The 26106-nt window shown below is 44.8% G+C and overlaps 2 protein-coding genes and 1 pseudogene across 2 annotated transcripts in view; all 3 read left to right on the forward strand.

Moving 5' to 3' along the window:
- Positions 1-563: 563 nt before the first annotated feature.
- LOC112267422 (odorant receptor 131-2-like) lies at positions 564-1589 on the forward strand. The gene has a single exon (XM_024445688.1). It carries the CDS (start codon positions 564-566, stop codon positions 1587-1589), a length of 1026 nt encoding a protein of 341 aa, XP_024301456.1.
- An 11913-nt stretch (positions 1590-13502) lies between these two features.
- On the forward strand, positions 13503-14436 carry LOC112267423 (annotated as a pseudogene).
- Positions 14437-20611: 6175 nt separating this feature from the next.
- The window catches only part of LOC112267077 (prolyl 4-hydroxylase subunit alpha-3), a 21146-nt gene continuing 15651 nt past the window's right edge, over positions 20612-26106 (forward strand). Inside the window, exons 1-7 of the mRNA XM_024445136.2 lie at positions 20612-21018; positions 21420-21574; positions 21721-21950; positions 22906-23055; positions 23209-23260; positions 23697-23860; positions 24160-24336. Coding sequence (XP_024300904.1) covers positions 20828-21018; positions 21420-21574; positions 21721-21950; positions 22906-23055; positions 23209-23260; positions 23697-23860; positions 24160-24336 — 1119 coding nt within the window. The 5' untranslated portion in view covers positions 20612-20827. The remainder of the gene's footprint in view (positions 21019-21419; positions 21575-21720; positions 21951-22905; positions 23056-23208; positions 23261-23696; positions 23861-24159; positions 24337-26106) is intronic.

The following is a 26106-nucleotide window of genomic DNA, read 5'->3' on the forward strand; positions in this document are numbered from 1 at the left end:
CAAAATGTAAAAAAAGTCAACCGGTGTAAATACTTTCTGAAGACAATGTATATGATTTTGCACAAATTACTTAAACTGAGTGAAGATGGCTCTGTTAGCTAAGTTGGATGGAGCAAGGTTCTTGCTTCTTGCATGGGCCATATAATTGCTCAAAGCATCAATTGAATGACTATACTATGTTATTATTACTTCTAATGAGTTCCCTAAGTAAAAGTTAAACACGAGACCTTTTTTCTGTTGAGGAATAAGCAATAATTATGAACATTATGACAATGGCATGAAATTAATTTATCCCTTGAGATATTTGGAAAAAGGGAATGCCTCTGTCTTGCATCATGGTGGTGCTATGGAGAAAAATGTATAAAAATCCACAACCCATCCCTCCCAAACCTTTACGTTCTCCATCAGAGGACAAGTTGAGGTTAGTTCATGACTTCTTATTCATCTTTGGCATCCAGTATATTGTCATGAATTGTTGTTCTGTGTGTATATCAAGTCTTTGTTTTCTTCAACATTTCAGATTTGAAAACAATGACCATTCCTCAAGCAGGCCACACTGAAAAATGCAGAATCTGACCGACCTTCCAGGCAATGCCATCAACTCACAGAAGAGTCTGTCTGTGATAATCAAGGTGTGTGTGGTGATCCCTTTCTTCTGCATCTTTCTCTACTGCATTGTGGTCATGCTGCACACCTTCGCCTCCCACAGACAATTCCTGGACAACTCCCGATACATCCTGTTTGCCTACATGCTGATCAATGACACTCTGCAGCTCCTCTCCTCTGTCCTCCTCTTCCTCTTCATTGTTGGCAACGTGAAGTTTGCTATCGTCTACTGTGCCCCTCTACTCTTCTTCTCCACCTCCACCTTCCACAACACCCCTCTGATCCTGGCAGCTATGTCCCTGGAGCGCTACGTGGCCATCTTCTATCCTCTGCAGCGTCCAGCTGCCTGGCACGCTGACCGTATCTGGATCATCATCCTGAGCCTGTGGCTGGTCAGCTGCATCCTGCCCATTGTGGACTTCTCTCTGGGAAAGCCTCAGCCTGGCGTGAATGTCCTCTCCACCCCGGTGCTCTGCAGAACCATGGTCCTCAACTCGTCCCCTGTCCAGACACTGTTTAAGATGTCCCTGAATGGGCTGTTCTTCGCGGTGGTATTGGCCATCATCATGTTCACCTACATGAGGATCCTGCTGGAGACCAGGAAGATGCGTCAGGACCGGGCGTCGGTGGCCAAGGCCATGCATACAGTGCTGCTCCACGGCTTTCAGCTACTTCTGTGCATGATCTCCTTCACCCAACCGGTCACAGAGAGCCTCATCAGTGTGTACGCCGGCTTGCTGGCCGAGCACATCTCCTTCTTCATCTACTTCTGTTTCATACTGCTGCCGCGCTTCCTTAGCCCGCTCATCTATGGCCTGAGAGATGAGAGCTTGAGGTGCTACGTGATGAGAGATGTACTGTGCTGCTCACACAAACACAGGTTCAGTGTCAAGGTCAGGGTCAGCCCCAGAGCCCCGGCCACCACACAGACACTGGGTCAGGGTCAGCCCCAGAGCCCCGGCCACCACACAGACACTGGGTAAGGGTCAGCCCCAGAGCCCCGGCCAATCTGTATATTAGTCAATTAAAATATCTCAAAAGAGTAAAACCCTGGCTGGATGAAAGGGGTGTCTTTAAAAAAACGTTTTCTTCAAACACAGAAGCTTACTTTGGCATTGAGAAGGTTGCTTTACAGTAAACTGGAACACCAGATGTCATTATTATTATATTATAGCACAGATACTGTAACTTGAGCCACTGGGCTAGATGAATGACTTGCAGTTTCTTTGGCAAAATAAAAATATTGATATTGAAAGCAATAAGGGTTAGATTATTTGATATTCAGAGTTATTATAAAACCATTTAATGAGACTAATATACGTAGAGTGGAAAGGCGGAGGGACTGAGCACATTAACACATTATAATTCCAAAGTGCAAACTGTTGCTATAAAGTTGGAGCAAAACCAGTTTTCCAAATGACTATACCTACCTACTGTAACATGAATGTTCATTAATCATGCAACTTCATGTATGAGATTGTTATTTATAAATGAACAGGCGTTCTCAAACATTCCTCCTGATGACAGATGATGTGAAGTAATGACTGCTCATATCTCAGCTGTCAGAGCGGCTCGTGCTCTGCTGAGATAGAACATTGGGAGAGAATCACACAGAATGGCAGGACCGTTCAAGCGCAGCTTTCCTAACGTAGGACAGTTTTGAGTCAATTTAAGAAACTGACATAAATGTCATAATTTTACAGCAAGACCACAATGGCGATTAGAGTCGACCAAAAACCTGCTGCAAGTTTAGGCAACATTTACATTTTAAACTTCATCCAGAACATAATGTGCGTGCAAAATGCTATATTATTTCAAATCCATTTACAAAGTCTGTGTTACAATCAATTCGATTCCATTATCTTTGGTGAGATGTATACGTCCTTATTGAACGTCAAACAAGCCATGAATGTTGAAAGCCAACTTATTGATCATTTAGAAACTTATATCGAACATGATTCGGAGAGACTTTGAAGACATCAAAAGGTGAGTGACAGTTGGATAGATACAGTGGTGTAAAGTACTTAAGTAAAATATTTAAAGTACTACTTAAGTAGTTTTTGGGGTATCTGTAATTTACTATTTATCTTTTTGACAACTTTTAGTTTTGTTCCACTACATTCCTAGAGTTGACTCACTAAACACAAATGCATTGTTTGTAAATGATGTCTCTGTGTTGGAGTGTGCCCCTCACTATCCGTAAATTAAAATAACAAGAAATCATACAGTCTGGTTTGCTTAATATAAAGAATGTGAAATGATTGATACTTTTACTTTTTACCTTTTTTATATTCCGCTACATACTACTATTATGATTCATGATACTATTATCTTCTAGGTAACTAGAAGGAACTGGAAGGAACTAGAAGGAACTTAACATTAGTAATTCATTAAATATACTATTAGCCTATCATGAACTCAAAATGCATTCTAGGGGCAGGTTGATTTCCATGGAAAGCCTCATGCATATATCATTGCATGGTTGTCTCCCCCTTGTCCATCTATCATGGTATTACCGTAGAGTGAAGTCTTCTCTCTAACTTATAACTGCAAAGGTTGCAGACTTGCACAGTGAGGTGTACAATGGACCATCAGCTGTTATGGCAAACCCTTTGGTGGCGTTCACATTTATCAAGCTCTTGCAGTCCGTGTGGCTGAATCTAGTCTACAGTGATGAAGCACAAGAGAACACCAAATGTTATGTCCCTTTTAAAAACACACCATGTCATTATAACTGATATCCCCACTTGGTGCCTGAGGGGCTACATGAGGGGAGATGTCCTGCGCTGCTCACACAGACACAGGGTCAGAATCAGCCCCAGAGCCCCGGCCACCAAGCCCAGGCTCAAATGAACTGGTACACAAGCAGAGCCACTGGTCAAGTCAATGACTTTATTTGAGTCTGTACAGACTAGTAGCCTAGATATGCTACCTATTGTAATGCACAACCTCAACCTTTTGTATATTAGTCAATTAAAATATATCAAAAGAGTCCAACCCTGGCTGAATGACAAACATTATAGCATTATAAAGCATGTGTACTTTCATTCTTAGATGTTAAGTCCCCAGTGGAGCTGACTTGAATTGTCACATTTTCTGGCCTATCCAGACAAAGAATCGATTTGCTCTCCCTCTGAGTGATGGAGCCCAGACTGGGAGACGGCAATTGAAATGTGACAGTTCTGCAAATCCAACAGTTGTGGTTTAATCTTTCTGTGATATTCCCAGCCGGATTTACAGCTCTTAACATAAAAGAATGCTGAGCAATTTCATAGAATTTAAACAAGACCACTTTCTCTTGGTCACAGAGGAATGAAATCACATTGAGCCTCATTCTGACCTGAGTTTAAATGGAACGTAATTCCGTTTTTATTCCGTTCTCTCTATGAGTATTCTGACCTTGAACTTAAGCATGAGAATAGCATGCTATTCACCTGCTATTCGTTTGGGGTGGAGATCAAATAAATAAAGGTGTGGCCAGGTGTGTCTGATACGCCGTATTCTGACCTTGACTTAATTCCCTAATAAAAGCCTTTATGTTCATCAGTCCACGGTAAGACAAATTGTCTATAAATGGAGAAAGTTCAGTGGGACGTGGACCCCACTTCACCATAGTCCTTGTCCGCCTCTTAGCCCGCCTCCGTGGCCTCTTTAGAGCGGCGACCCTCGCCGCCGACCTCAGACTGGGGACCCTAGCAATGGGTCCCGAATGGACGGGAGATTCCAGGCAATGCCGGAGTGAAGGACGACTCCGGCAGCGCCGGACAGGCGGGAGACTCTGGCAGCGCTGGACAGGCGGGAGCACCTGTAGGGAGGAGACAGAGAGACAGCCTGGTGCAGGGGGCTGCCACCGGAGGGCTGGTGCGTGGAGGAGGTACCGAATACACAGGGCCGTGGAGGCGCACTGGAGGTCTCGAGCTAATGGCCTGCACAACCCGTCCTGGCTGGATGGTGACTCTAGCCCGGAACGTGTGGGGCGCAGGCACAGGACGCACTGGGCTGTGCAGACACACGGGAGACACAGTGCGCAGCGCCGGCGCAGGATATCCTGGCCCAAGGAGACGCACTGGCTGTCTGGAGAGCAGGGCTGGCACTATCCGCCCTGGCTGGATCCTCACCCTAGCCCGGCAGATGTGGGGAGCCGGGATGTAGCGTACCGGGCTAAGCACGCGTACTGGGGACACCGTGCGCTCCACCGCATAACATGGTGCCTGACCAGTACGACGCCTGCCACGGTAAGCACGGCTTGGAGAGCTGTAGCGCTGAGCTGGCACAGGACGTTCAGGGCTAGGGAGGCGCACAGGAGGCCTGGTGCATGGGGCTGGCACAGTCTTCACCAGACGGCTAGCACGCACCTCAGGACGAGTATGAAGAGCTGACTCAGGTGACATCAAATCCCAGACACGCTCCGTCGGGCGGATGTCGTGCCTCATGCACCAACACAGCAACTCCCTCATAACTCTCTCATCCAATCTCCCCATCAACTCCTTCACTGTCTCTGCTTCGCTCCCTTCACTCACCTCCAATTCCGCCCTGACCGGCTCTGGTTCCATCCTTGGCTCCTTATGGTAAGCACGGGAAGTTGGCTCAGGTCTGACTCCTGACTCTGCCACACTCCCCGTGTGCCCCCCCCTAAGAAATTCCTTGGGTTTCCTTGCCAGCCATGTTCCCTGGTATCGCTGGTTCCCTTTTCCTGCTGCCTCCGCTCTCCTTGCTGCCTCCACCTGTTCCCATGGTAGGCGATCCCTTCCAGCCAGGATCTCCTCCCATGTGTAGGATCCCTTGCCGTTCAAGATGTCCTCCCATGTCCATTCCTCCTTTTCACCGTGCTGCTTGGTCCTTTGGTGGTGGGTAGTTCTGTAACGATTCTCCTCGTCATCTGAGGAAGAGTAGTCAAGATCGGACCAATGTGCAGCGTGGTATGTGTCCATGTTAATATTTAATAAATCAACTGAACACTGAATAACAAAACAACAAAGAGAGTGAACGAAACACTCCTGTAAGGTGCAAACAAACAAAACAGAAAACAACTACCCACAACTCATAGTGGGAAAACAGGCTGCCTAAGTATGATTCTCAATCAGCGACAACAATTGACAGCTGCCTCTGATTGAGAACCATACTAGGCCGAACTCAAAAACCAACATAGAAAAACAAACATAGACTGCCCACCCAACTCACGCCCTGACCATACTAAAACAAAGATATAATAACAGAACTCAGGTCAGAACGTGACAAGGACAACGACCCAAAACACAGAAGTAATTCAACAACAGAAGAAAATACACCTTCTGGAGTGGCCCAGTCAGAGTCCTGACCTCAACCCGATTTAAAATTCTGTGGCATGACCTCGAGAGCGGTTCACACCAGACATCCTAAGAATATTGCTGAATTGAAACAGTTTTGTGAAGATGAACGGTCCAAAATTCTCCCTGACCATTGTGCAGGTCTGATCTGCAACTACAGAAAACGTTTGGTTGAGTTTATTGCTGCCAAAGGAGGGTCAACCAGTTATTAAATCCAAGGCTTCACATACTTAACCACCCTACACTGTGAATGTTTACACGGTGTGTTCAATAAAGACATGAAAACATATAATTGTTTGTGTGTTATTAGTTTAAGCAGACTGTGTTTGTCTGTTGTTGTGACTTAGATGAAGATATTTGGGGAGTTTCATCCATTCTTCTCCTCAGATCTTCTCAAGCTCTGTCAGCTTGGTTTGGGAGCATTGCAGCACAGCTATTTTTGTTCTCTCCAGAGATGTTCGATGGGGTTCAAGTCCGGGCTCTGGCTGGGCCCCTCAAGGACATTCAGAGACTTATCCCGAAGCCATTCCTGCATTGTCTTGATTGTGTGCTTAGGGTCGTTGTCCTGTTGGAAGGTGAACCTTCACCCCAGTCTGAGTTCAGGAGCGCTCTGGAGCAGGTTTTCATCAAGGATCTCTCTGTTCTTTGCTCCGTTCAACTTTCCCTCGATCCTGACTAGTCTCCAAGTCCATGCCGCTGAAAAACATCCCCACAGCATGATGCTGCCACCACCATGCTTCCCCGTAGGGATGGTGCCAGGTCTCCTCTAGACGTGACGCTTGGCTTTCAGGCCAAAGAGTTCCATCTTGGTTTCATCAGACCAGAGAATCTTGTTTCTCATGGTCTGAGATTCTTTAGCTGCCTTTTGGCAAACTCCAAGCGGATGTCATCTACCTTTTACTGAGGAGTGACTTCTGTCTGGCCACTCTACAATAAAGGCCTGATTGGTGGAGTGCTGCAGAGATGGTTGTCCTTCTGGAAGTTTCTCCCATCTCCATAGAGGAACTTTAGAGCTCTGTCAGATTGACCATCGGGTTCTTGGTCACCTCCCTGACCAAGGCCCTTCTCCCCCGATTGCTCAGTTTGGCTGGGCAGCCAGCTCTAGGAAGAGTCTTGGTCATTCCAAACTTCTTTCATCTAAGAATGATGGAGGCCACTGTGTTCTTGGGGACCTTCAATGCTGCAGACATATTTTGGTACCCTTCCCCAGATCTGTGCCTCGACAAAATCCTTTCCCTAGAGCTTCTATGGACAATTCCTTCAACCCCATGACTTGGTTTTTGCTGTGACATGCACTGTAATTGCAGGACTTTATATAGACAGGCGTGTGCTTTTCCAAAACAGGTCCAATCAATAGAATTTACCACAGGTTATCGCAACTCAGGATATGACCCAGATCCAGACACGGGAGGCCGATAGTACAGTTCTCAGATGCTTTATTAGAAACACGAGGCAGGAAAGGGCAGGTTGAGGGCAAGCAGAGGTTTGCGATCAGGTCCAAGTCAGGCAGGTAAAGGACAGCAGGCAGGCTCGGGGTCAGGGCTGACAGAATGGTCAAAACCGGTCAAACTAGGAAACAGAACTAGAGAAACAGGAAGGCGGGAGAGAACGCTGGTAAGACCTGACAAGACAAGACAAACTGGCAACAGACAAACAGAGAACACAGGTATAAATACACAGGGGATAATGGGAAGATGGGCGACACCTGGAGGGGGGTGGAGACAGGCACAAAGACAGGTTAAACAGATCAGGGTGTGACACAGGTGGGCTCCAATCAAGTTGTAGAAACATCTCAAGGATGATCAATGGAAACAGGCTGTGCCTGTGCTCAATATTGAGTCTCATAGCAAAGGGTCTCAATACTTATGTAAATAAGGTACTGTATTTCTGTTTTTTTATTTTTTATGCATTTAATGCAGTTTTCGCTTTGTCATTATGGGTTATTGTGTGTAGATCGCTCAGTTTTTTTTATTTGATCCATTTTAGAATAAGGCTGTAACGTAACAAAATGTGGAAAAAGTCTAGGGGTCTGAATACTTTCCGAAGGCACTGCATGTTATGATGACTTGATCAGGAGAATAATAAAATACCCCAGTTCCTCCCAAGAAAACCTGCAAGGAAATCAAATATTTACTGTACTTCTTCTTCTCATAAAGTGCACTTGATTTGATCTTTAGGCCAGAAACCCACCCGGCCTCTACAGTGGTAGGGGAAACACTAACATGTCTTAATTAACCTGTTTCCCGGTTAGAGTATAATCAACTGTTATTGGAATGTTTTCATGTCTATAGTCCTACATTATTACTACTCATATAATGTCCTCTTTCTCTACACGTCTAAGTTGGGTTTCTTTTGATATTCAAACTTTTTTATTGATTAATAAGGCAGCCCCATCATTTTCAGGTGTGTTCCCTTACAAAAAAGTCACAAACTTTTTTGGGCTGTTATAATTTTCACGAGTCAGACATGGTTTTCGGACACGTATGTGAAGTTTCCCATTTTAATTCTTCACGTTTTTCCCTCATGATTTATTTTCCCTTCACATATGTATTTTTCACTACTTCCAGCTACATCTGGTCTCCCATAGAGGGGTCGACCAAAACTGACCGTGCTTAACTTCAGAGGCAATCCAGCAGTGGAATGCAGGGTGAGATCAGTGGCATTTCTAAGATTTTAAGACATTTGGGCTTTGCCCAAAGCCAGTAAGGGATCTGGGGTTATCCTCCCCTGGCATAAAAAATAAGGAATTTTAACAGCTAAGTGCATGAATTTGATGTGCTTTGATATGAACATTGAGAGATTAGAACATTGAGAGATTATATATTTTTCAGTTAACTTGTCTCGTGTATCCTCATCTCTCTTCCTGTCCTGTTTGGAAAAAGTGTATAAAGCAAACAATTGTTTTAATAGTAATTTCACAGGCTTTTTCACCTCAACTGCAAATGTTTTGTAAACCGTGTTTTACGTTTTCACTGTATTTCACCTGTTATAATTTGGGCAAATAAATAAAACGAATTAGAATCTATAGAGCAGCTTGAAGTGATATAGTCTGCTCTGTGCTCATCAAACCCTCTGCATCTCTTCTGTCACTTTCTCAGTGTCTTGTCTTTTGCTGTCTTGTGTCTTGTCTGTTGCTGTCTCGGGTTCTTGTTTGTTAGTGTCTCCTTTGTCTATCCTCTTCTGTTAAGGCCTGTTTTGTTCTTCTGGTGTCACTCTCCATCATATCCTACTCTTCTGTTGCTATCAAGGAACTTGAGCAATACTTATGAGCATGACGCATTTTGAGAATGGCATGAAATTAATTTATCTCTTGAGAAATCAAGACTATCAAAAACTGTAGAATAAGGAAATTCCTCTTCCCGGAGATGTTTTGTGTCATAGTGGTTTATGGTGAAATATGTATTAAACGCCCACAACCCATCCCTCCCAAACCTTTACGTTCTCCATCAGAGGACAAGTTGAGGCTAGTTCATTATATCTTATTCATCTTAGGGATCTGTAACGGTTTTCTAGTGGTGATGAAGGAGAGTCGGACCAAACTGCAGCGTGTCGATTGAGATTCATGTTTAATCAAACAAAGAAACACGAACACTACACAAAACAATAAACGTAATCGAAACCGAAACAGCCTATCTAGTGCAAACTAACCGAGAGTACACATAGGACACTAAGGACAATCACCCACGACAAACTCAAATAATATGGCTGCCTAAATATGGTTCCCAATCAGAGACAACGATAAGCACCTGCCTCTGATTGAGAACCACTCCAGACAGCCATAGACTTTGCTAGATAACCCACTAAGCTACAATCCCAATACCACCACCAAAACCCCAAGACAAACACACCACAATTACAAAAACCCCATGCCACACCCTGGCCTGACCAAATACATAAAGATAAACACAAAATACTTTGACCAGGGCGTGACAGAACCCCCTAAGGTGCGGACTCCCGAACGCACCTCAAAACAATAGGGAGGGTCCGGGTGGGCGTCTGTCCATGGTGGCGGCTCCGGCGCGGGACGTGGACCCCACTCAGTTAATGTCTTAGTCCCCTCTCCTTTCGTCCCTGGATAGTCCACCTTGCCGCCGACCATGGCCTAGTAGTCCTCACCCAGAACCCCACTGGACTGAGGAGCAGATCGGGACTGAAGGACAGCTCGGGACTGAGGCAGCTCGGGACTGAGGGGAAGCTCGGGAGTGAGAGAAAGCTCAGGAGTGAGAGGAAGCTCAGGAGTGAGAGGAAGCTCAGGAGTGAGAGGAAGCTCAGGCAGGTAGATAGATCTACCAGATCCTGGCTGGCTGGTGGTTTCAGCAGATCCTGGCTGACTGGATCTGGAAGAGTCTGGTTGATGGCAGATCTGGAAGAGGCTGACTGGCAGATCTGGAAGAGTCTGGTCGACTGGCAGATCTGGAAGAGTCTGGTTGACTGGCAGATCTGGAAGAGTCTGGTTGACTGGCAGATCTGGAAGAGTCTGGTTGACTGGCAGATCTGGAAGAGTCTGGTTGACTGGCAGATCTGGAAGAGTCTGGTTGACTGGCAGATCTGGAAGAGTCTGGCTGACTGGCAGATCTGGCGGCGCTGGGCAGCCCGGCGGCGCTGGGCAGCCCGGCGGCGCTGGGCAGACCGGCGGCGCTGGGCAGACCGGCGGCGCTGGGCAGACCGGCGGCGCTGGGCAGACCGGCGACGCTGGGCAGACCGGCGACGCTGGGCAGACCGGCGACGCTGGGCAGACCGGCGACGCTGGGCAGACCGGCGACGCTGGGCAGACCGGCGACGCTGGGCAGACTGGGCAGACTGACGCTGGGCAGACTGACGACGCTGGGCAGACTGGCGGTGCTGGGCAGACTGGCGGTGCTGGGGACAGATGCTGGGCAGACTGACGACGCTGGGCAGACTGGCGATGCTGGGCAGACTGGCGATGCTGGGCTGACTGGCGACGCTGGGCAGACTGGGGGCACTGGCGGCGCTGGGCAGACTGGCGGCACTAGCTGCTCCATATAGGCTGACAGCTCTGGCGGCTTCTTACAGACTGACCGCTCTTGCGGCTCCGTGCTGACTGGCAGATCCTTGCAGACTGGCAGCTCCTTACAGACTGACAGCTCCTTGCAGACTGACAGCTGCAGACTTGCAGACTGACAGCTCCTTGTAGACTGGCAGCTCCTGCAGACTGGCAGCAGACTGGCAGCTCCTTGCAGACTGGCAGCTCCTTGCAGACTGGCAGCTCTATGCAGACTGACAGCTCTGGCTGCTTCATGCAGACTGACAGCTCTGGCTGCTCCATGTAGACTGGCTGCTTCATGCAGACTGGCAGCTCGGGCTGCTTCATGTAGACTGACAGCTCTGGCTGCTCCATGCAGACTGACAGCTCTGGCTGCTCCATGTAGACTGGCTGCTTCATGCAGACTGACAGCTCTGGCTGCTTCATGCAGACTGGCAGCTCTGGCTGCGCTGAACAGGCAGGAGACTCCGGCAGCGCTGGAGATGAGGAAAGCTCTAACAGCGCTAGATAGGCGGGAGACTCCGGCAGCGCAGGAGAGGAGAAAGGCTCCGACAGCGCTGGAGAGGCGAGGCGCACTGTAGGCCTGATGCGTGGTGCTGGTACTGGTGGTACTGGACCGAGGACACGCACAGGAAGCCTGGTGCGGGGAGCTGCTACCGGAGGGCTGGGGTGTGGAGGTGGTACTGGATAGACCGGACCGTGCAGGCGCACTGGAGCTCTTGAGCACCGAGCCTGCCCAACCTTACCTGGCTCGATGCCCACTCTAGCCCACCTACGAGGAGCTGGTGCCTGCACCGGGATAACACGGTGCCTGCCCGGTCTCTCTAGCCCCCGGTAACCACAGGAAGTTTGCACAGGTCTCCTACCTGGCGTAGCCATACTCCCTGTGAGCCCCCCCCAATAAATTTTTGGGGCTGACTCTCGGGCTTCCGTCCGCGCCGCCGTGCTTGCTTCGCCAACCTCATTCTCCGATAACCTTCCGCGCACTGCTCCATCGAATCCCAGGCGGGCTCCGGCACTCTCCCTGGGTCGACCGCCCACCTGTCTATCTCCTCCCAAGAAGTATAGTCCATACTGTACTCCTCTTTGGGCTGCTCCTGTTGCCTCCTCTCCTGCTGCACCTGTTGCCTCTCCTGCTGCTCCTGCCTGTTGACACGCTGCTTGGTCCGTTGGTGGTGGGTGATTCTGTAACGGTTTTCTAGTGGTGATGAAGGAGAGTCGGACCAAACTGCAGCGTGTCGATTGAGATTCATGTTTAATCAAACAAAGAAACACGAACACTACACAAAACAATAAACGTAATCGAAACCGAAACAGCCTATCTAGTGCAAACTAACCGAGAGTACACATAGGACACTAAGGACAATCACCCACGACAAACTCAAAGAATATGGCTGCCTAAATATGGTTCCCAATCAGAGACAACGATAAGCACCTGGCTCTGATTGAGAACCACTCCAGACAGCCATAGACTTTGCTAGATAACCCACTAAGCTACAATCCCAATACCACCACCAAAACCCCAAGACAAACACACCACAATTACAAAAACCCCATGCCACACCCTGGCCTGACCAAATACATAAAGATAAACACAAAATACTTTGACCAGGGCGTGACAGGATCATGTACAGTGCATTCGGAAAGTAGTCAGACCCCTTGACGTTTTCCACATTTTGTTACGTTACAGCCTTATTCTAAAATTGATTTAAAAATATATTTTCTCATGAATCTCCACACAATATCCCATAAGGACAAAGCAAAAACAGGTTTTTAGAAATGTTATAAAATGGATTAAAAAAAAAAAAAAAAAAAAAAAAAAAAAAATATATATATATATATATATATATATATATATTTACGTAAGTATTCAGACCCTTTGCTATGAGACTTGAAATTGAGCTCTGGTGCATCCTGTTCCCATTGATTGTCCTTGAGATGTTTCTAAAACTTGATTGGAGTTCACCTGCGGTAAATTAAATTGATTGGACATGATTTGGAAAGGCACACACCTATCTATATAAGGTCCCACAGTGCATGTCACAGCAAAAACCAAGTCATGAGATCAAAGGAATTGTCCGTAGAGCTCCGAGACAGGATCGTGTCGAGGCACAGAGTGTACCAAAACATTTCAGCAGCATTGAAGGTCCCAAAGAACACAGTGGCCCCCATCATTCATGGAAGAAGTTTGGAAACATCAAGACTTCATAGAGCTGGCCGCCCAGCAAAACTGAGCAAAACTGAGCAATAGGGGGAGAAGGGCCTTGGTCTGGGAGGTGAACAAGAACCTGATGGTCACTCTGATAGAGCTCCAGAGTTCCTCTGTGGAGATGGGAGAACCTTCCAGAAGGTCAACCATCTCTGCAGCACTCCACCAATCAGGCCTTTATGGTAGAGTGGCCAGACAGAAGCCACTCCTCAGTAAAAGGTACATGACAGCCCGCTTACTCTCAGACCAGGAGAAATACTTTCCGAATGCACTGTATATTGTCATGAAATTTTCTGTGTGCATATCAAGGCGTTGTTTTCCTCAACATTTCAGATTTGCAGACATAGACCATTCCTCAAGCAGGCCACACTGAAAAATGCAGAATCTGACAGACCTACCAGGCAATGCCATCAACTCACATAAGAGTTGTCTGTGATAATCAAGGTGTGTGTGGTGTTCCCTTTCTTCTGCATCTTTCTCTACTGCATTGTGGTCATGCTGCACACCTTCGCCTCCCACAGACAATTCCTGGACAACTCCCGATACGTCCTGTTTGCCTACATGCTGATCAATGACACTGCAACTCCTCTCCTCTGTCCTCCTCTTCCTCTTCATTGTGGCAACGTGAAGTTTGCTATCATCTACTGTGCCCCTCTACTCTTCTTCTCCACCTCCACCTTCCACAACACCCCTCTGATCCTGGCAGCTATGTCCCTGGAGCGCTACGTGGCCATCTTCTATCCTCTGCAGCGTCCAGCTGCCTGGCACGCTGACCGTATCTGGATCATCATCCTGAGCTTGTGGCTGGTCAGCTGCATCCTGCCCATTGTGGACTTCTCTCTGGGAGAGCCTCAGCCTGGCGTGATCGTCCTCTCCACCCTGGTGCTCTGCAAAACCCTGGTCCCCATCTCATCCCCAATCCAGACGCTGTTCAAGGTGTTGCTCAACGGGCTGTTCTTCGCTGTGTTGGCGGCCATCATCGTGTTCACCTACATGAGGATCCTGCTGGAGACCAGGAAGATGCGTCAGGACCGGGCGTCGGTAACCAAGGCCATGCATACAGTGCTGCTCCAAGGTTTTCAGTTGCTGCTGTGCATGATCGCCTTCACCCACTCGGTCTTAGAGAGCCTCATCAGTATGCACGCTGGCTGGCTGAGCACATCACCTTCAACTACTTCTGCTTCATTTTGCTGCCCCGCTTCCTCAGCCCAATTATCTACAGCCTGAGAGATGGGAGTCTGTCCTGTGCTGCTCACACAAACACAGGATCAGTCCCAGAGGCCCGGCCACCAAGCCCAGGGTCAAAATAACTGCTCCCGAAGTGGAACCACTGGTTAAATCAATGTTTTTATTTGAATCTGTACAGACTAGTAGCCTGTTTTATGTTAAAAAGAGGAAAACCCTGGCTGGATGACAGCCATAATGTCATTATAAAGCAGGTGTCTTTTAACACTTATATTTGTTGGTTGCTATCTAACAAAACTGTACATTTTTCTTGAAACAGAGAGGCTTGCTTTGGAATAGAGAAGATTTCTTCACAATTTGAAAAGACTTCCAGAAACCGTAAACTCGTACACTAGGTGTCACTGTAATTCCAAATTTATCAAGAGGTGCAGCTTGGGTTACCACACTGGCAGTGGTGAAGAAGGTATTAAATTGTCACGCTTGAGTAAAAGTAAAGATACCTTAATAGAAAATGACTGAAGTAAAAGTAAAGTTAATGTAGATTCTATTTGATTAGATAGATTGAAATTGTACATTAAACATCATAGCATAGTTGAAAGATATGTGTTGCGTAGAAACACGAAGTGGGTGGCCAGCAGAGATAGGCGGGATGGGCTGAAGGAAGCTGAGGGTTGGGATGTGGAATTGGAGACAAGTGGGAGTGGAGTTGCTGTGAGAGAGAGAGAATGATGGTCAAAAGATAAAGGTGAAAAAAGTCTAAATTAAACATAATAAAAGTATATTTGAATGACACTTAGTGGCAGTGTTTTTACAACTAATGTCGGTTTTCCTGAGGCTGATGCTGTGCAGGTGTTTGTACACATGCATACGCACACACTCTCATTCAAATAAACACATACAAGAACACACACGTGTAATAGTGCCAGACATGCACACAAACATATACAGTTGGCATTGCTGTTATGATTTCAGTTGTCCTTGATGTCCATTGTTTTAAATGTATTATTCATTATTTGCTGTTTTCTTCTGTCTTTACCTTTTTTCTCTTTAGTTCATTCTCTTGGTTGTTGGTGCTGTGGGGGGATCTTGGGGGTGGGGAATGGAATTAATTGTATTTGTTTTCTTCCGGGGGTGACTGTAGGAGGGGTCTCGAATGGTTGAGGGACAGCTTTTGGGGAACTGCGGGGGGGATCTTGGAGGATTCGGGTGTCACAAGATTGTGATCATGAAAAAGGAAACTATGACATATTTTATATCACTATCATGCACACGCACCCTCACACATAAGGATGGCTCTGTTGCAGAAAGACTGATACATGTTTGATAGTGGTAGTAGACACCCTCACACATAAGGATGGCTCTGTTGCAGAAAGACTGATACATGTTTGATAGTGGTAGTAGACACCCTCACACATAAGGATGGCTCTGTTGCAGAAAGACTGATACATGTTTGATAGTGGTAGTAGACACCCTCACACATAAAGATGGCTCTGTTGCAGAAAGACTGATACATGTTTGATAGTGGTAGTAGACACCCTCACACATAAGGATGGCTCTGTTGCAGAAAGACTGATACATGTTTGATAGTGGTAGTAGACACCCTCACACATAAGGATGGCTCTGTTGCAGAAAGACTGATACATGTTTGATAGTGGTAGTAGACACCCTCACACATAAGGATGGCTCTGTTGCAGAAAGACTGATACATGTTTGATAGTGGTAGTAGACACCCTCACACATAAGGATGGCTCTGTTGCAGAAAGACTGATACATGTTTGATAGTGGTAGTAGACACCCTCACACATAAGGATGGCTCTGTTGCAGAAAGACTGATACATGTTTGATAGTGGTAGTAGACACCCTCACACATAAGGATGGCTCTGTTGCAGAAAGACTGATACATGTTTGATAGTGGTAGTAGACACCCTCACACATAAGGATGGCTCTGTTGCAGAAAGACTGATACATGTTTGATAGTGGTAGTAGACACCCTCACACATAAGGATGGCTCTGTTGCAGAAAGACTGATACATGTTTGATAGTGGTAGTAGACACCCTCACACATAAGGATGGCTCTGTTGCAGAAAGACTGATACATGTTTGATAGTGGTAGTAGACACCCTCACACATAAGGATGGCTCTGTTGCAGAAAGACTGATACATGTTTGATAGTGGTAGTAGACACCCTCACACATAAGGATGGCTCTGTTGCAGAAAGACTGATACATGTTTGATAGTGGTAGTAGACACCCTCACACATAAGGATGGCTCTGTTGCAGAAAGACTGATACATGTTTGATAGTGGTAGTAGACACCCTCACACATAAGGATGGCTCTGTTGCAGAAAGACTGATACATGTTTGATAGTGGTAGTAGACACCCTCACACATAAGGATGGCTCTGTTGCAGAAAGACTGATACATGTTTGATAGTGGTAGTAGACACCCTCACACATAAGGATGGCTCTGTTGCAGAAAGACTGATACATGTTTGATCGTGGTAGTAGACACCCTCACACATAAGGATGGCTCTGTTGCAGAAAGACTGATACATGTTTGATCGTGGTAGTAGACACCCTCACACATAAGGATGGCTCTGTTGCAGAAAGACTGATACATGTTTGATAGTGGTAGTAGACACCCTCACACATAAGGATGGCTCTGTTGCAGAAAGACTGATACATGTTTGATAGTGGTAGTAGACACCCTCACACATAAGGATGGCTCTGTTGCAGAAAGACTGATACATGTTTGATAGTGGTAGTAGACACCCTCACACATAAGGATGGCTCTGTTGCAGAAAGACTGATACATGTTTGATCGTGGTAGTAGACACCCTCACACATAAGGATGGCTCTGTTGCAGAAAGACTGATACATGTTTGATCGTGGTAGTAGACACCCTCACACATAAGGATGGCTCTGTTGCAGAAAGACTGATACATGTTTGATAGTGGTAGTAGACACCCTCACACATAAGGATGGCTCTGTTGCAGAAAGACTGATACATGTTTGATAGTGGTAGTAGACACCCTCACACATAAGGATGGCTCTGTTGCAGAAAGACTGATACATGTTTGATAGTGGTAGTAGACACCCTCACACATAAGGATGGCTCTGTTGCAGAAAGACTGATACATGTTTGATAGTGGTAGTAGACACCCTCACACATAAGGATGGCTCTGTTGCAGAAAGACTGATACATGTTTGATAGTGGTAGTAGACACCCTCACACATAAGGATGGCTCTGTTGCAGAAAGACTGATACATGTTTGATAGTGGTAGTAGACACCCTCACACATAAGGATGGCTCTGTTGCAGAAAGACTGATACATGTTTGATAGTGGTAGTAGACACCCTCACACATAAGGATGGCTCTGTTGCAGAAAGACTGATACATGTTTGATAGTGGTAGTAGACACCCTCACACATAAGGATGGCTCTGTTGCAGAAAGACTGATACATGTTTGATCGTGGTAGTAGACACCCTCACACATAAGGATGGCTCTGTTGCAGAAAGACTGATACATGTTTGATCGTGGTAGTAGACACCCTCACACATAAGGATGGCTCTGTTGCAGAAAGACTGATACATGTTTGATAGTGGTAGTAGACACCCTCACACATAAGGATGGCTCTGTTGCAGAAAGACTGATACATGTTTGATAGTGGTAGTAGACACCCTCACACATAAGGATGGCTCTGTTGCAGAAAGACTGATACATGTTTGATAGTGGTAGTAGACACCCTCACACATAAGGATGGCTCTGTTGCAGAAAGACTGATACATGTTTGATAGTGGTAGTAGACACCCTCACACATAAGGATGGCTCTGTTGCAGAAAGACTGATACATGTTTGATAGTGGTAGTAGACACCCTCACACATAAGGATGGCTCTGTTGCAGAAAGACTGATACATGTTTGATAGTGGTAGTAGACACCCTCACACATAAGGATGGCTCTGTTGCAGAAAGACTGATACATGTTTGATAGTGGTAGTAGACACCCTCACACATAAGGATGGCTCTGTTGCAGAAAGACTGATACATGTTTGATAGTGGTAGTAGACACCCTCACACATAAGGATGGCTCTGTTGCAGAAAGACTGATACATGTTTGATAGTGGTAGTAGACACCCTCACACATAAGGATGGCTCTGTTGCAGAAAGACTGATACATGTTTGATCGTGGTAGTAGACACCCTCACACATAAGGATGGCTCTGTTGCAGAAAGACTGATACATGTTTGATAGTGGTAGTAGACACCCTCACACATAAGGATGGCTCTGTTGCAGAAAGACTGATACATGTTTGATCGTGGTAGTAGACACCCTCACACATAAGGATGGCTCTGTTGCAGAAAGACTGATACATGTTTGATAGTGGTAGTAGACACCCTCACACATAAGGATGGCTCTGTTGCAGAAAGACTGATACATGTTTGATAGTGGTAGTAGACACCCTCACACATAAGGATGGCTCTGTTGCAGAAAGACTGATACATGTTTGATAGTGGTAGTAGACACCCTCACACATAAGGATGGCTCTGTTGCAGAAAGACTGATACATGTTTGATAGTGGTAGTAGACACCCTCACACATAAGGATGGCTCTGTTGCAGAAAGACTGATACATGTTTGATAGTGGTAGTAGACACCCTCACACATAAGGATGGCTCTGTTGCAGAAAGACTGATACATGTTTGATCGTGGTAGTAGACACCCTCACACATAAGGATGGCTCTGTTGCAGAAAGACTGATACATGTTTGATAGTGGTAGTAGACACCCTCACACATAAGGATGGCTCTGTTGCAGAAAGACTGATACATGTTTGATAGTGGTAGTAGACACCCTCACACATAAGGATGGCTCTGTTGCAGAAAGACTGATACATGTTTGATAGTGGTAGTAGACACCCTCACACATAAGGATGGCTCTGTTGCAGAAAGACTGATACATGTTTGATAGTGGTAGTAGACACCCTCACACATAAGGATGGCTCTGTTGCAGAAAGACTGATACATGTTTGATAGTGGTAGTAGACACCCTCACACATAAGGATGGCTCTGTTGCAGAAAGACTGATACATGTTTGATAGTGGTAGTAGACACCCTCACACATAAGGATGGCTCTGTTGCAGAAAGACTGATACATGTTTGATAGTGGTAGTAGACACCCTCACACATAAGGATGGCTCTGTTGCAGAAAGACTGATACATGTTTGATAGTGGTAGTAGACACCCTCACACATAAGGATGGCTCTGTTGCAGAAAGACTGATACATGTTTGATAGTGGTAGTAGACACCCTCACACATAAGGATGGCTCTGCTGCAGAAAGACTGATACATGTTTGATCGTGTCTTGATGCTGTATTGTTTGTCCTTCTAATACTGTTCTAATACTTTAATGTTACCCCTTCCTTGTGTTTTTTGTAATAAACCATTTTTAAAAAATTAAAAAGTAAATTTACCCAGTGAACTGTTCCTTGAGTAAAAGTCTAAAAGTACATGGTTTTAAATATACTTAACTATCAAAAGTAAATGGAATTACTCAAATGTACTTAAGTATCAAATTCCTTAAATTAAGCAAACCAGAAGGCACAAAAAAATGTTTTATTGAGAGATGGCCAGGGGCACACTCCAACACTCAGACATGATTTACAAACAAAGTATTTGTTTTTAGTAAATCAGACGGATTAGAGGCAGTAGGGGTGACCAGGGATGTTCTCTTGATAAGTGCATGAATTGAACCATTTTCCTGTCAAAATGTAACGAGTACTTTTGGGTGTCAGGGAAAATGTATGTAGTAAAAAGTACATTATTTTCTTTAGGAATGTAGTGAAGTAAAAGTTGGCAAAAATCTAAATAGTAAAGTACAGATACACAAAATACTACTTAAATAGTACTTTATAGTACTTTTACATAAGTACTTTACACCACTGCGCACTGGATGAATGTGTGCCCATAGGAAGACGTTCAGTTTCTTTGGCGAAATAAAAACACTGATATCTAAAGCAGTAAGGGTTAGATTATTTGATAGTCAGAGTTGTTATAAAATAATTTAATTAGACTAATATATGTTGAGTAGAATGCAGGGACTGGGCACATTTACGCATGACAATTCCAAAGGGAAACTGTTGCAATACATTTTGAGCAAATCCAAATCCTAAAATACCTAATGTAATACGATTGTTCATTAATCATGCAAATTAATATATGAGATTGTTATTGTTGAACCAATCTTCTTGATGACAGATGATGTGAAGTGGTGAAAGCTGATCTCTCAGGTGTGAGCAGCACGCATTGTTGAGAAAGAACATTGCGGAGATTCACACAGAACGGCAGGACCGAGCTAAGCTTTCCCGTAGGGCAGGTTTCAGTGGTTTCAAACAAGAAACTGCGCTACATTTAATAGATTTAAAGCAAGACCCATTGATAGAGATTAGAGTTGACAAAAAATCTATCGCAAGCATAGGCAACTTTTTAAACGTCATCGAGGGCATCATACGCGCGCAAAATGCAATATTATTTCAAATCCATTTACTCAGTCTGTGTTATAATCAATATGATTTTGATTCCATTCTCTTTTGGTGAGATGTATACGTCATTATTGAACGTCAAACAAGCCAGCATTGTTGAAAGACAACTTATTGATCATTTAGAAACTTATATTGAACACGAATCGGAGAGACTTGAAGACATCAAAAGGTGAGTAACAGACAGGGAACGTTGTCATGATGCACGTGTGCTTGATAGTTTATCACTCGTTTATGTTGTAGGCTTAATTTTGAAGGTTTAGAGGGTGTTGTTTTAGAAAGAAAGAGAACAAATAAAGCTAAATAATTGTGTCTAAGAATTAGTAAGCTATATGTTTGGGCTGTGTGTCCTTTATTGTATTTTGTTCCATATAATTTCATGATAGGCTACTATTATCATCATACTTAGGCCTTTGTATTCCTTGCAGAACATATGCCATTAATGAATCATTGGAATGGAAAACCTCATGCATACATCATTGCATGGTTGTCTCCCCTCTGTCCATCTAACATGGTATCACCTTAGGGTGATATTCTCTCTAAACCTTTAGCACTTATAGACTCTTTCTGCAGGTTTTATGCAAAGGTGTCAGAATTGCACAGTGAGGTGTACAATGGACCATCAGCTGCTATGGCAAACCCCTTGGTGGCGTTTACTCTTATCAAGCGCTTGCAGTCCGAGTGGATTAATCTGATCTACAGTGATGAAGCACAAGAGAACACCCAAGGTTGTTTCCCTTTATGACTCTCTTTAAAAACAAATCTGGTCCTTACAACTGACATAACCTGGGACATAAGTTTGACAAAGGTCCATCCCGCTTTTTGTGTTCTGTCGTCACCCCACCCCCACTCACTCCCCCGTGTTGTGTTTCAGCCTTCAGGTCCGGTTACGAGGAGGTAGAGGAGGAGGGAAGCTTGCCAAAACTGGAGGACCTTCAGGGGGCGGCCAATGGGTTGATGAGACTGCAGGATGTGTATGCCCTTCAAGTGGGGGGACTTGTGAGAGGTCACTTCCAGAGGATCACTAACGGCAACCCCATTGACATCTACAGTCCCACAATATCTGTACCTCTTTCTGGGGATGACTGCTTCCTGGTTGGGAAGGTAAGCCACCAATAACTCACCCATTTAATCATTGGCTGCACCTGATTCTCCACCCTTCTCCTCTTGCACACTGTCTCGTATGGATCTAACAAAGATGAAAGCTCCCTCCAGCCAATGGTTACACAAATCCCACACGTAAGCTGAACAGGCATAAGCACTCTTTCATTCCCATGTCCATCATACCTGAACGTCAATAGTACGCCACTGACTAAGGGAATGTACAATATGTATTACTTACAGTATGTGGCTTTATGAGAAGTGTGTATGATAAGGGTAATGTGCAATGTATGTGTTGTGTTGAGTGTGTAATGTACAGTGTCTTTTGGGTCCTGGTCAAAAGTAGTGCACAATAAAGGGAATAGAGAGACATTTGGAAGACGGACGAAGTCTTCCTCATGATGAGTCACTCCTCAATGGATCCTACTGTTTATGTACAGTGGCAGTGCACTCGGTGCACTGTGTGGGAGAGACAGTATGGAAAATACATCATATCTGTTTAGGGAAGTCTAAGAATGTGGAGTAAGGGCCTTTGCCTTCACTTGTGCTAACACCAGGATTATCTGACTGTGACCATGTGTAAACAGATGCTCTGTTTGGCATGTTGCATGCAGTAATAGTTCTTCAACTGCACTTTTGTGGTGGCTAAAACCTAATTGTTAAAACCAGCAGGGTTATCTAAGGGTTAGCTTTATTTCTCATGTTTCCAGGGCCCGTACAAAGCCTCAGTCACCATCAACAATCATAGTAGTACATTTACTTTACGTCGCTCTCTCTTCTCTTCAGCTCTAGATGTGAGAGAATGATATTTACAATGCTAAAAAGGTGTTCACTCTTTCCTTCCAACATATATTTTGAGTATGTTGTAGGAATGTTCAGGAAAATAATGTGTCTCAATTTGTCATTATAAAATGTTTCTGTTGTTTTCTAATGCTAACATCCTGTGGTTGTATGGTAGGTTGCCTATGAGCTGGAGGACTACTACCACTCAGTGCAGTGGCTGGAGGAGTCAGTGCGTCTGTTCCGAGGGGCGGAGGGGGGATGGAGTCCAGAGAATGAGGGAACTCTGGAAGATGCTCTGGATCACCTGGCCTTCTCTCACTTCAAGGTGTGTCTATTTTGCACATAGAAATACAAGTCATTCTGATTTTGAATGTGATTCTTTAAAAAATAGACCTACTGGTTGAAAATAGTATTTGTAGAGAGATGTGATTCTTTCAGCATTTTGTTGACCAAATGTAACTTTTTTGTTTTGCTTCAGACAGGAAACATCTCCTATGCACTGAGTCTCTCTCAGGAGTTGTTGAACCATGGTAAGCCTGTCTAGTTAAAACATCTCACTTTAGTGTGGCCTGGGGTGGTCCAGCGGTCTAAACTGCTGCCTCTGGATCTCACATAGTATGTTCCGTTGCGAGCATGGGGTTTACTCCGGCCTACTTCCTTTTTCTTTATCCTGTCCAATGAAAATAACATTCTGACTGCATATATCATGGTCACCATCTGCTTTGTATATCAGCCTATTTCCCCATACGGTAGCTGAACCCTGAAGTACTGTATACTTACTGTGCATGATGCAGACATGGACCTGGACCTTACAATTCAGGCCTCCTTTTAATAAAACGACATACATTGACCAGGAAAACATCTGTACTGCTCGCTTGTTTCTATTTTACCAACTGGACGCTGTGATTTGTTTCTCCAAACTCATGGTATCATATTGATGGTATTAACATGATTCCCTTCCTGAAGATCCCATGAACAGGAGAGTTTTGAAGAATGTAGAGAAGTATGAGCGACTACTTGTTGACAATCCACCATTACTGAGCGCTGACACTGGGTTGAAGAGGCCTAACACCACCTATCTACGGACAAGGAACACCTACGAGAGACTGTGTCGGACACAGGGCACTCCGGTATACTCATCTATGATATTGTAATTTCCTCCACCCACCCAGCCGGCTATATGCAGAAGCAATTGAGTGATACATTTGCTTTTAGAAATGCTCCAAACAGAACTGAAATCATGCTGTCCTTTTAAATGTATGACACCATATGAGACACCATATGTGGAAAACTAAGACTTGGCTACATTCTGGAGCTCACAGAGAAAGAAAATAGTTTTTAAAGTTCTGAGGATGAAAAGAAAATACTGCTGCTTTCTTTCCATGTTTCGGATCCAGTAATGACTTCAGATGCCCTTCTCTCCTCACAGCCAATGCGCTATGAAAACCCCCGGCTGTTCTGTGACTATTTCAACAATGACAGTCCTGGGCTACTACTGCAGCCAATCAGACGTGAGGTGCTGAGCATGCAACCATATGTGGTCCTTTACCACAGCTTCATCACTGGCTCAGAGGCAGAGCGCATCAAGGACCTCGCCCAGACAGGGGTGAGTGTCTATCTACTGCCATGGTGTCACCCCTTTTACTCAGAAAAGGCCTATCAGGGCAGTATGTATCAAGCATCTCGGCTAAGAAGTGCCGATCTAGGATCCAGTCCTCCCTGTCCAGTCTTATTCATTATGATCTTAAAGGCTAAATGGATCCTAAATCAGCCATCAAACTCTGATGCTTGATGCATATGGCCCCAGATTCCATTGTCATGACATTACCACATTCACTTTCCAAGTCCATTCAAAATTGTGTCTTTTAAATAACATAACTGATAGGAGACCCTCCTGTGTCATGATTAGTTTTTGTGCATCTGAAGGATTATTAAATGCGTTACATGTCAATGGCCTATTTTATGACTCCAGTAAAGATTGAGCAGGAGAGTGACTCTACACACAGAACACTGTTTGTTTTGGCTCTGCTGGGATAACGGTTATTTTAGGAAATTTCCAATCTGCTTTTTTCCCCCTGTGGTCTGGCTGCTTAGACTGCCACTGAGGTGCTAGTTTTTCACCCGAGTAATAGTTACAGCTTAGATTACAATGGCAGGTATGATAGGATTGATGGATATGATAGTATTGTCATTTCTATTCTTGCATGTTTGTGATCTCAAATACTTCATCTATCAAGGGCTTTAGAAAGGCTCTGTTCTGTGACCTGGTTGCAATATTTACAATATTAAGAAATATTAATAAATAAGTGATACTGCCTGAGAAGCCGGTGTTTGTTGAATATATTGGCACGGGTGTTAAGCCCGAGAACAAGCCGAGGGCCGGCAAACCGTGCCAATTTATCCAACAAACACCGGCTTTGAATGCATAATCACTTTTATACAACGGGTTACCAGCATATTCAAATAATGATTGACATATTTTCATTAAAAAAACATAATTTTGATGAATTTATTCGTACTATTTCATCTTTCCGCAAGATATAGTCCTGACACAAATCTAGGGTTGCGACCCTTTCGTGAGTTCTTTTTGTTCTGTATCAATGGACGCGACCCAGTTGTTCATTCTAAGTGTTCAATTGCCATACAGAATAACAACAGTAGGTGCATTTGTTTAAGCTGTTTTTTAGTGACATTTATTTGGGTACATGATTTCGCCTGACATAAAAAAATGTGCTCTCTCGTTAGGATACTGTTGCTCAGAGGAGTTAGCCAACAACACAACTAACACAATAACTTCAAACTGAAGCTGGAAAGACTGTAAAATAGTTGCACTTCGTTTCGTTTGACCTTTTTCAATTGCTTCTTCTTTGTATACATCTATAAAAACGATGCTAGCTGATTCATGATTTCGACTGGCTGTGAAAGCTGCCTGCTTCTCTCTCTCATCTCGACTCCCGACCCCTACACGTTCATTACATTACTGTGGGACAGTTGGAGATCGAATATGAATATTGAAACAATGACAGTGAGGTTTATACAAATCTCCGCTGTTGAAAACTAAATATTAGTCGAAAAGAAATGTGAGATAATGTCTATATTATTTTTGTAGTGGAAATAAAGTTTATAACTTCCCTGCCTGGGCTGATGAGACAGTGGGTTGCGCAGTCAGATGGAACAGAGTAAATGGGCATTTAAACATCATAGATTTAGCCCGCTAAAATATGTCCAAGCTGGTTTGGAAGAAGAATGTCTGCGTTGTACTGATGGGCTCATTTTAATGACTGGAATGGAATTAATGGAACGGTATCAAACACAAACATATGGAAACCAAGTTTGACTTCGCTCCATTTATTCAATTTCAGCCATTACAATGAAA

Source organism: Oncorhynchus tshawytscha, linkage group LG14 (assembly GCF_018296145.1).
Source record: "Oncorhynchus tshawytscha isolate Ot180627B linkage group LG14, Otsh_v2.0, whole genome shotgun sequence".
In the NCBI taxonomy this organism is placed as follows: domain Eukaryota; kingdom Metazoa; phylum Chordata; class Actinopteri; order Salmoniformes; family Salmonidae; genus Oncorhynchus; species Oncorhynchus tshawytscha.